General features: G+C 36.1%; 1 protein-coding gene across 14 annotated transcripts in view; it reads right to left on the bottom strand.

The window, feature by feature from the left end:
- SOSTDC1 (sclerostin domain containing 1) overlaps positions 1 to 12,077 on the bottom strand; it is a 56,706-nt gene that overhangs the window by 13,056 nt on the left and 31,573 nt on the right. For 6 of the 14 annotated variants that reach the window (XM_038557001.1, XM_038556999.1, XM_038556998.1 and 3 more), the window contains 2 exons: positions 11,381 to 11,451; positions 832 to 966 (listed from right to left, as the gene is read on the bottom strand). In XM_038557001.1, coding sequence (XP_038412929.1) covers positions 832 to 966; positions 11,381 to 11,451 — 206 coding nt within the window. Of the gene's footprint in view, positions 1 to 831; positions 967 to 6,543; positions 8,106 to 11,380; positions 11,452 to 12,077 lie in introns of those variants that run through there. The other 8 variants (XM_038557004.1, XM_038557007.1, XM_038557006.1 and 5 more) reach the window with 6 other exon arrangements.

Genomic DNA, 12,077 nt, shown 5'->3' on the forward strand with positions numbered 1-12,077 from the left:
TAAAATCCACCTCTTTCCATTTCTCCTCCAATCCCACTGTCCAGAAATAATCACAGTTAAAAGTTTCTTGTAGGGATCCCTGGGTGGCGCAGTGGTTTGGCGCCTGCCTTTGGCCCAGGGCGTGATCCTGGAGACCCGGGATCGAATCCCATATTGGGCTCCCAGTGCATGGGGCCTGCTCCTCCCTCTGCCTGTGTCTTTGCCTTTCTCTCTCTCTCTCTGTGACTATCATAAATAAATAAAAAATTAAAAAAAAAACTTCTAAAAAAAAAAGTTTCTTGTAATGTTTTCCAACATTTTCTGTATTTACAAGCACATTTATGTATATGTATACATGTATGTGTATACATATATACATATACATTTATAACTTGTCATGAAGACTGGATCGTGCTATATACTTCTCAAGTTACATTGTACATTTAATGACCTATCTTGGACATCTTCTTATATTGGAACATACAGATTTGCCCCATTCTTTTTAATCCTAGCATTGGATGAACTATATGGATGTGACATAAACTATTAATTCTCTACTGATGAAATATTTAGGTTGTTTTTAGATGGTCCCCTTTATATATGTGGCAGGATATTTATTCTGAACAAGTATTTAGCCCCCATTTTCCCTTTTTCTTTCATCTAGGCAGTTGAGGAGGGAATAGAATTGATTTAGGGTGAGGGAGTAGGGTTGGGTATGTGTGCTTCATGAAAGACCAGAAGCCAAGCCCTACTCTCTGACAGTGTACAAGACAAGTGGTTAGTCTTCAGAAAGCACAATAACAAGCTTCATTAGAGATTCCAGTAGGATATGTAATTCCAGAGCCTCCGGACCTGATGGGAACATGTAGCCTGGACATGGATAACTCGGCAGTAACCAGTGAGGAATGACTGGTAATGACCAGTGCCTAGAGGAACCTCTCCAGTGCCTTGGCCTTATGGAGGAAAAACTGCAAAGCTCTTGATGAGCTGCAAGGGAAGTAGAGAAAGGAAAATGAGGCCCAGAGTTCTAAATTAAATAGATTTTAAAATATAAAGAAACATACATATATATATATATATATATCTGCCAATGTATATTTTTCACACATCGAACCTTCTATACTGAAATTCATACCATCTTCATAAACATTTGCAATTTCCAAAATATGAAATTATTTTATATTTTTTTATATTTTTCAAGTTGCATTTTAATTCTAGACACCTTTTGTCCTTTTCATCAATCAAAGAGAAAATTCCCATTTGAAATACTGTCTTTTTATCTTGATGTAGTTACATGTGGAATTTTGTGATATCCATTTGGTCTCTTAAAATACAGTACCAACAAAAATAAACCATACCTCTACCACTTTAAGGATTTAGTATATCACTTTGATTTCACACGGACATCAAGTATAGTTTGGAAGGTATAATATGAAAAGAAAAGATTTAATTGTTTATTTTGAAGAGAAAAAAATAATTTCTTTATGGAAAAGCCATGCCTGCATTATGACCATTAATTTTTTGTTTGCCATTGTTTTTACCTTTAATTGGTACTTTTGCAATCTTCATTGAAGGCTTTAGCCTGGTTTAAGGTTGGCAAAAGATTAAGTCAATTAAAAATCTCATGGAAACAATTTAACCATTATTCTCTGATTAAGAAGCATTGATTAAAATTGCTTTCAACAAGGAAAGACAGAGAGGATCCTTAAAATGTCTTATGGCTTAGAATTTTATTATGTCAACTAACAGTTTAGATTGCCTTCAGGCCTAATTCTACAGCCTGTTTATATAGCAGTTGGGGGCTGTTGGCCTGACGGTGCTTGGAAAGACAAGGCTCCTCTGACAAAAAGCCAAAGAAGAACTTAAAACAGACTGGGGAAAGTCCACTCCTGCCAGGACACTGTGAGCTGTTTAGTGACCATCTAAATGTTCTGCTGGTTTTGTTGCCATACTTGGTAGTCCCCAGGAATCTGGCTAGCCTCAAGTTGAGCAAAACAAAATACAACTGTGCACAGCCACGCCCTAGGGTGACTGTCTCCGAATACCATGCAAGTTGGAGGCTGAGACACTTGAAAGGCTTGCATCCCTGCAGATCAAATCTTCATAAGATTGAGCCTTTAAAGACAACCCTTAAGCACATAAATGTTGTCATTTACAGCACTGTTTCTGTGCTATTTTACCTTTCCAATTATAAAGGTGGCTAATGCACATGATAATTACAGTTCCTTAAAATTTATTCACTCTGGAGTAGATCAGCTCAGAAATGTTGGCACAGTTTCAGTGTTCCTTAACAACTGCTTGCCAAACCACTCTTTGATCCAGTGAAATTATCACATGATTCAAAACAAGGCCTACAGCCTTTCAAGAATTCACATCTTAAATCCTCATCTTCATTGCCCAACCTCCCTGTGTTCGACCCAAAAACTGATTTTTCCTTATCAATGCCAAAGGGATGAGTTTTTTTCCCCCTGTGGGATTTATGATATGCTTTCTTTGTTCCCCTTCATTTACCACTGTAGCTAACACATACTGAGTGCTTATTATGTACGAGATATTGTGGCTTGCCCCGCAGTGATAGAACTAAGCTACCTCCCCTAAAGTCACTGCACAAGATAAAGACAGTCAAACAGATAATTACAATACCGAGCTAAGTCAGGGGAGGAGAGAATCAAAGAATTAGAAGTAGACCTCAAAGCCGCTGGTGAGGACCAGGAAGATTCCCAGTGGAGGTGAATTCTGAGCAAAGCATGGAGGATAGAAAGCAGGCAAGTTAAAAAGCAAGTGAATTGCAGTTCTGTAGGCAGAAGAAAGAGTATGTCCATGAAGGTCTGGCAAGGCAAGAAAGTACAGCACATTTTAGAAACGAAACCTGTCTTGCTTGCCTTGAAATGCCTCCCATGGAGTAGTTAGAAAAGAGGCAGGAGCAAGAAGCATTGCAAGAGTATGAATAACCATATTTTGTCAGCCTAGGGGGTTTGAATATTATCCTAAAGTCAGTGTGGACTCCTAGAAGAACTGTGATCAAAGAAGTGACACGACTGGCTTGGGGTTTCAGATAACTCTGAGGGATTGTAGAAGAAATTTAAAGTCAGAAATATTGAGCATAGGGTAAGCATATCTCAAATCAACTGGAGGATGGAGGGGAGAAGCTGGGCTTGGAAACATGGCTGGAGAAAAGCTGAGGATTGAACCTCAGGACTATCATAAAGAAGGAAAAACTAAAGAGGAAAAACGGAAAAGGACAGGTAAAGGGGGAAAATAAGGGGAGCAGAGAACTGGAGAGAGAAAAGGAGAACAAGATGGGGAGAGGGCAGTGGAGGTGATTTGGAAGAAACACTTGCTGCGTTAATCATCTCTCTCCTCTTGCGGATGAAGAGGGGAAGGGAGGGTAGAGTCCAGATATTTCAACAGTGTTCTTTTTCTTCAAAAAGACACAAATTATTTTCTTTAAAACAAAAACCACTTTATTGAGGTATGATTGACATTAAAAAAAAAGAAGATATACAGAGGTAACATATACAACTTGACAATTTGAAATACACACCCATGAAACCAGCACCACAATCAAGGCCAAAAACTTATCACCTCCCAAACTTTCCTCCTACCTCCTTCATATTTTAAGTTTTTGCCCATATATTCTGTTTATTTCTGTCCTCTTGTCAGATTTTGTGGGTTTTTTTAATCTGCTTTGTAAATTTAGTGATAATCCTATCTTATGTTTTGGAATGCTGTTGAAATGAAAGTTTTTTTACATCATATATTCTAAATGTTCACTGAAAAGCTACAGAATTTGATCATTGATCTGTAACTGACCATAGGACTCTTACTGTTTAACACTTCTTTAGTAGACTCTCTCAGTATTTCCCCGGTGATCACGTCATCTGACAATCATGATAACTCTGTTCCTGTCTTTTCGATATTTTATATTTCTTCGGTATTTATTCTTCTGGGCTAAAATTTTCAACCAATGTTAATTTACAGCAGTGATGATGGGAAATCTTACAATGCTTCTGCTAACTTGAAAACTCTAGTGTTTCATCCTTCACATTCATGTGTGTAATTGTATTTCAAACAGACACTTTTAGTCGTCTCTGATTATTTGATAATTTAAATAAACTGAAGCAAACATTTTTGTGCATAAATATTTGTATTTCTCACCATTTCCTTAAAATGGAGTCCATGATGTTTGGTACCTAATGCCCAATTGTTTCCAGAGCTTCACATACAAACTTATCTGCAGTGCGGATAAGTCACCTTATCTTTATAAGCACTTAGCATTGCCAGTTTTTAAAATCCCAGCAATTTAATTGATAAATAATATTTTTAAATTTAATGGGAAAGAAATATTGCATGTTTTCATTTATTTGCTCATTATTACGTTTGGTTCTTTTTTCATTTATTAATTCGCCATTTTTTATTATTCTGCAAATTAATCCATATGTTTATTTAGCTTAAGTTCTGAAAGTATAATAAAAAAATGATTCCTTGATTACCGCTGTATGTGCTCATTTTAGCACATTTGTGAATAATGCCAAGTCGCTCTTCAAAAATATTCTATTGGAGAATTATCAGTCGTATATGAAAGTGCCCATTTCTTCCAATACACCTTAAAACTGAGAAGAATGAAGAATAATTGCCAATAGGTGAAAATCGTATATCTTAAATATTACAATTTCATCTCTAAAATTGTTCATGCATGAGGCCATTTTGCTTATTTGGCATCAGATTTTTCCTTCCTTTATAACTTGCCACTTCATCTTTACATTGTACCTACTTTATTCTTTCTACGTATTTTAAGAGATTAGGAAGTTATTCATGCTTCATCAGGAATAGAAAGTATTTTTTCAATCTGGCTTGCCATTTAATGATAGCTGATGGCTTTCCTCATTCCTTATATTGCACACTTCTGTGCGCCACCTCCGTCTCCAGCCTCATCTCCTATTCCAGCTTCTTTTGTGGAGGCCAGTGTCCTGCTGGCTACACTCAGCCTCCCTTGGATGCAGCCTGAGAACGTTCACCTGAAACCCTTGTCTCAAACCTCTTACTTCCTGCTTTGGGCTCTCTCTGACCTCATAGTAGCCTAACCCTGGGGAACACACTGGTACTCATTTCTGCAACATGGAATGTGAGGAATCAATACTCTCTGGTTACTGCCACCTTTGACAAAGGAGGTCTGGTGGCAGTGGAACTTTTTCCTCTTACCTTCAAGTGGATATTTGGGGTCTTCTCAGAACATCTCTCGGAACAGAGTAATCCAACACACAGAGGGTAGCTAACTGGATTAGGTATCCTTGAATTGACTTTTCTACTGACCTATATTCCTTCTTCTGCCATCTGGGGTCACATTTCCAAATAAACTGCCCACACATGGATCTTTGTCTTAGACTCTGCTTAGAGGCTAAATTGTATATGACTTATACATATAAGATTTAATCCATGTCTGTATGTGGGCTTAGGTATGTTTGATCACATATATAATTCATTTATTTTAGATCTTCAAGCTTATAAAGGCTTCCCCTAGCACCAGGGTCAGATAAACATCTATGTATATTTTATTTCTCTGTGATTCACAGACTTTATCAATATAAAGTTTATTTGAGATAGAGTGCAGGTAGCAATTTTTTTTTGTTGTTTCTCCCCTCAAAAAAATTTTTTTAAAGATTTATTTACTTCAGAGAGAGAGAGTGTATGCAGGAAAGGGGAGGGGCAGAAGGAGATGGAGAGAGAGAATCTCAAGCAGACTCCCCACCAGTATGGAGCCTGAATCAGGGTTCAGTCCTAGGACCCTGAGATTATGACCTGAGCTGAAACCAAGAGTTGGATGCCCAACTGACTGAGTCACCCAGGTACCTCTCAAAAAAACAATAATTTTTAAATAAAGTCTACTGAACATCTAAACCTTTCCCACTGGTTCTGTCCCTTAACATTTCAGAGTTTCAGGAGAATTACAGATTAACAAGAAGAGACTAAGCCTTGTATTCCTACTCTTCTTCACACATACTATAATTATGACTTAATTAGCCAAATATACATAGATGCAAAGATCCACAAAATAGGAGCAGATGCACTATACCTAGGTGTTTTTTCCTGGTTTCCACATTGGACTCACAGCTGCTGGTGACCCGCCACACAGAGGCTTGTCAGAGCAGAGCAAACAGCTGACCTCCAGCTTTGCTATGAGTCTTAAATATTTGGGGTTTATATCCTCATCCCAGAAGATCTTACATCAACAAACTAATTGCTTCCATTTATGGACATTTTTAAAAGCATGAAATTATCCAGGTTTTCTTTTTCTTTCTTTCTTTCTTTCTTTCTTTCTTTCTTTCTTTCTTTCTTTCTTTCTTTTTCTCGGGCTTTGATTCTTGATTCTTCTTGTCGGTGAGTGGTCTTATGTCGTTGGAGTGGTTTATTTTCTTCATTCTGCTTTGCTTCTGTGCTTTTTTCGTTACTTTCTTTCTTTCTTGTTTTCTTTCTTCTTTATTTCTTTCTTTATTTCTGCTTTCTTTTCTTCTTATTTCTTTCTTTCTTTCTTTCCTTTCTTTCTTCTTTCTTTCTTTTCTCTCTTTCCTTTTTTTCCCCCCAGAAACCTGATTATCAGCAAGGCCATTGTCACACAGAGGGGGGCTATAGGAAATGGACAGTACCCTAATATTCACAAATTACATCATTGCCTTAATCTTCTGAGTACTTCAAACACACAAACAAAAAACAAACTGCTGCCGCACAATTGTGCACTAAATATTTAGGTGAGCTGGAGGTTGTTTTGGCCTTCAAATCTGTGTCACTGGCCATTCAGTCTACTCCTGAGATTACTACCAGGGATTATTAAGGCTTTTAAAATATGTTTTCATAACTGACAGAGCAAATCCCTTCTTGTTATTCTCCTTTTCCCAAAATTTATTAGCTCTTCTTGTTTGCTTATTCTTTCAGTTGAGCTTTAAAATTACTTTGTCAAGTTCCCCTCAAAATGTGGCAGACATGGAGAAGCACCCCCTGAATGCTCTTTCAAGGGCAAGCTTGTTGCCCATCTGTGAGGACTGCATAGACACCTTCCAGCTGGTAGCTCCTCTGGGGTCTCATCCTCCCAAAGGCAACCTTCCATTCTCTGGTTAGGGAGAAGTGCTAATTGTCAAAAGTTCAGAAATAGCCAAAGTGAAACCAATGAAGCACTGAAATCATAATTAGTGAAATTTTATTGTGCACACATCAAAAGGGCAGTTTGCAAAGGAGGAGCACGAAAACAAAAATGTGGAATGAGGTTTGGGGTTATTTTATTATAAAGCAGCTTATATATAAATGAGAAAACAGTGACTTTATTCTTCATGGTGATTGGTTATAATAATTAGAATTTCCTTAAACGATAGGGAATTGGTCAGGGCTTACCTCATATCAGCCTTGAGAAGCAGTTTAAGTTTTGCTTTTGATTTCCAGAGGCATAAGCAAGAAATAGCCCAGGTCAAGACAGTCTTGCAAAATATGCTAAATTAAGCTTTGTTTGTGAGACTAAACTGGTTTTGTCTGCTCATGGAATTTTCAAGGTTGGTCTCTGTTTGTTTTTATTTTAACAATTCTCCTCTTTTGGCAGGCTGAGAATATGACCAACCAGAATAGCATTAATCGTTATTCTCGGTTAGCATCATTGATGTAACCAGGCTGCAGAGTCACATATTTGCTGTTGCCATTAGTTGAGTCATCACGCTGGAGGGCCATGTAGTCACCATCTTCATCATTTATGTGGTAATTGTTGATTTCATCCAGTTGTTCAATCCTGATGGGTACCATTTAGAGTGTGAGTGGCCGCTGAAAGGCATTGAAAGCCCTCTAGAGCATACAACACACCAGAGAGGTTAATATGATGACTATAAGAACAGCCAAAGATTGAAAAAGAGCAGAGGTTCCCAGGAGCCAAGATTGAAACAATTAAATAACTCAAATGAATTATAATTTTTAAAGGTTATTTACATTGGCACAATATTAGTTATTAGCAATCATATATCTCCATGATTACTTAGGACAGAACGAATATGAGGATATTTTATTTCAAGGGGTGGTGTTGCAGATAAGCTTCCACCTAGACTAGGCCTCTATAGGATGTGAGCAATCAAGTACTTTAACGAGACTCATTTCTGTGGAAACAAAAGAAAAACAAAAGTTAATAGTTTGAACAAATTGTAAGTTCAGTTTCTGAGCTTGGACAGCAGCCAGTTGAGAAAACTTCTAGATGTCAGAAAATTTCAAAGCATCTTCAGAAGGCATGAGGGCAGACAATGATAATCAGACAGATTTCCCTACTTTGTAGTGTAAATGTCTCTGGCAATCTTACTAAGTGGCCATATAGCAACAGGCATGAAGACTGTCCACACATAAGTGGCTGTGGTAATCTCTCTCAAGTTTTATATCAAGCTGTCTAGCTTTCCTTTGCATGGCTTCAGGAAAATGACAGTTTTAGTTTTATCGTGACTCCAAGTCAAAAAAGTAAGAAAAAACTGTAAATGTTAGTTTGGAGAGTTCTAGGCAAATATTGGAGGAAATCAGAAGAATTTAGGATTCACTTCAGTTTACAGGTAGAAAACACAACCTCAAAGACAACAGCCCTAGAATATGACATCCACAAAGTAGTATTACTGAAATATAAGTTTTCTTCTCTTTATAATCATCCCCATTTCTATCAAAGATAACCAAAGTAACACTGATTTGTTTGCAAATTAAGTCTAGTTTCAATAAACTTGGCCTGAGTATTTACACAAATACTACAAGAATAGTGATTGATCCTGTAGGTTCTTTTAAATCTGTGTTGCTGGAACTTTTCATAAGGAATCTCACGTGGGACTTTCAAAAGCCTCTTTAGGCTAGGAAGCCAAGCCAAGGACTTGTCCAACTGCGTCTTGTTACGAGGAAAACAAATTCTTATCGAATTTATACAAATACATATATTGTTATGAAAAATAGGAATATTCAATAAGAGCTTCTAAATTCTGGGAGGACCAGGTAGCAAAAAGGTAAATACTTTAACTTTTGTTGCAAAGATACTTTACCAAATTAGAGTAAGTTACAGATAGCTTAAAAAAGAATAGAAAAAAGCAGTACTTTAAATCTGGAAAGAAAACATTTAAGAACCAGTAATGTTTTCAAGGAAGTCATAAAAATTGTAACATTTTCATCAGTTCATTTATCTTATGCAGTTAATTCTTGTTTTGCTTCATCTTGAGTTAACAACTTTATGCATCAGTTTTCCATTGGAGTTTTAGAAATTCTTACCCAATTCAGGGTTACGATCTTAAAGTTATCAGAATCCTGTATTTTATAGTATTTGTCAGGCTCTTCCCATGAATCTCTTCAAAGATGAAGCATTTTATCAGGAGCACGTTTGCAAAAGCATCAGAATAAAACAATAGTTGTAAATGGCCAAAGACTTACAAATAGCCATGGCTAAGGATCTGGTGAGAGTTTACACACACACAAATGATACAATTGACAAATATTTTTATGACACTCATTTTTAAATTATGACTGATAACATTATACTAGATCAGATTTTTATGAATTTTATATAATTTATGAATTACTTAAATTATATATATCCCATATATACAACCTAAGAAAATTAAACATTACTTTTTATTTGATCTTTATATAGAGTTGACAGATTTCTTTTTAAAGTCTTTCCTGGTTCTCTTGTGTTTATTGCTATTATTGATTTCTTTATTATAAATAGAACTTCATTTTATTTTCTCTGTGATCCATAACATTATAAATTAATTTATAGTGCTCGCTTCGGCAGCACATATACTAAAATATAAATTAATTTATAAATAACATTATATATGTTATAATATATCTTCAATTGTAACTTTACTGAATTCACTTGCAAAGTATACTCATTTAAAACATTGCCTAGGGCAGCCTCGATGGCCGGCTGTTTGGCGCCGCCTTAGTCCCCGGGGTATGATCCTGGAGACCCGGGATTGAGTCCTGCATCAGGCTCCCTGCATGGAGCCTGCTTCTCCCTCTGCCTGTGTCTCTGCCTCTCTCTCTCTCTCTCTGTGTCTGTCATGAATAAATAAATAAAATCTTTAAAATAAATAAGTAAGTAAGTAAATAAATAAATAAAACATTGCCTACATTTTTCCTGTCAAGCTTCCTCTTTTTTTATCATTAACTTTTACCTGGCTTAATGAAATTATAACTATGTCATATCAAAAAGACTTCATTCCAGTTTTCCACATTTAAGAATAATCTCAATAATAGTAGCATGTGGGATGCCTGGGTGGCTCAGCAGTTGAGCATCTGCCTTTGGCCCAGGGCGTGATCCTGGGATCTGGGATCGAGTCCCACATCCGGATCCTTGCAGGGAGCCTCCTTCTCCCTTAGCCTGTGTCTCTGCCTCTCTCTCTCTCTCTCTCTCTCTGTGTCTTTCATGAATAAATACATAAAATCTTTTAAAAAAATAATAATAGCATCCATTGAGTGCCTCTAATGTATCAGGCAATGGGGCATGAATGATCTGGTGATATTATGTACAATTCTAACAGCCACCCTATAAGGCTATGTTGTAACCTATGCTTCTCAAATAATGCATGTTATTCACCCATTAGCTGTTGCCAGCAAGCTATTGAACCAGGAATAAAACCAGGGATGATTCTACCATAAAGTAAAAAAATCTGAAGTCTCATTTCCCAGACAACATAACTAAATGAAGCCTTCCCGAGTTTGCCTTTACTTTTGTCACATATAAATATATAAGTATTTAATAAGTATACATAATATATATTTAATTTTGATAATATGTATATTTCAATTTCACTATACACACATATATATAAACTCCATGAGTAATTTCTGAATGCATATTCTTTATAAAACATTTAAACAAAAAGAAGCATTTGGACTGAAAAATTAAATTTCACCTTCACCGTCCTCCCTTCCAAATGCTTGCCCTCTCTGAGGTCACTACTATGAACAATTTTCCATATATCCTTAAAAACATTTTCTATTTATACATTAACATGGTCACACATACACACATGCATGTGTTAATTTGCATATATGCATACCAACCTATATACAAATGTATTTTTTATACTTGTTATTCAACTGAATTTATACTTGATACCTTATTTCATAACTCGCTTTTCTTAGCAATGTCTTTAGGTCTTTCTGTGTCACATAGGAAATCAACTTTATATTCTAAGCTCTTCAGAACCATCTTACAGCCTAGGCAAGTGTTTGATAAAAACTGGAGCTCCAAAACCCAGCAGAGAATTGAGGAAAATTATTTTGAAGATAAACCTTTAATTATTATAACTAACAGATACATACACACATATATGTATTATATGTGTAGGTCAACTATTCCTATCTTATGTCAATTTGGTTCACAGGAAAATTAATGAGTTCTTACCGTATTTTTGTCCCCCAAAACATTCTTTCTTGGGTATTGCATCATTCCAAACAAAAATGTGGCTGTGTGTACTGTAGATCCAAAATCACAGGCATTTGCATAAGATTGATTTTTATTCTTCTACCCTCAATAACATAATCTGAATAGCCTACATCCCCTCTGCTTATATCTCATTGGTCTTAAAATCCAGTCACATGGCCACACCTAGCTTCAAGTGTCTGGAAAATTTAATATGGGCCATCATGAGCCCAGCTAATTTTTGTTTCCCCTGAGGATTAAGGGTAGAACTAGTAGACTGTTAAGGCTGTGCTCAATAACTTAATGATTCAGTTTAGAAAAACACCCATGTGACCACTTTTCCAGAGAAGTCTCTTACTTTTTTTCTTTAAATTCTTGATCTAATCTCTTTTTTAAAAATGTCTTAAAATGTAATTTAAAATGCTAGTAACCCAAAATGAGAAATCTAGTTTTGTGAAATTCTTTACCTAAGACATTATCTATTATGAGGTGGATTAATATCTACATTAGAAGGCTCATAAGTTACTCACAGAGGCATCTGTCCTAGCAAATATTTATCAAGCATTAAGTTCCTATGTCAGTTCTAAAAACACACCAGAAACAAAGTGTGCCGTGTGTGTATGTGTGTGTGTATATATATCTGTATTATATAATTTCATCCAAATCACCTAAATTGATA

The sequence above is a fragment of the Canis lupus genome, chromosome 14, assembly GCF_011100685.1.
Source record: "Canis lupus familiaris isolate Mischka breed German Shepherd chromosome 14, alternate assembly UU_Cfam_GSD_1.0, whole genome shotgun sequence".
NCBI lineage: Eukaryota > Metazoa > Chordata > Mammalia > Carnivora > Canidae > Canis > Canis lupus.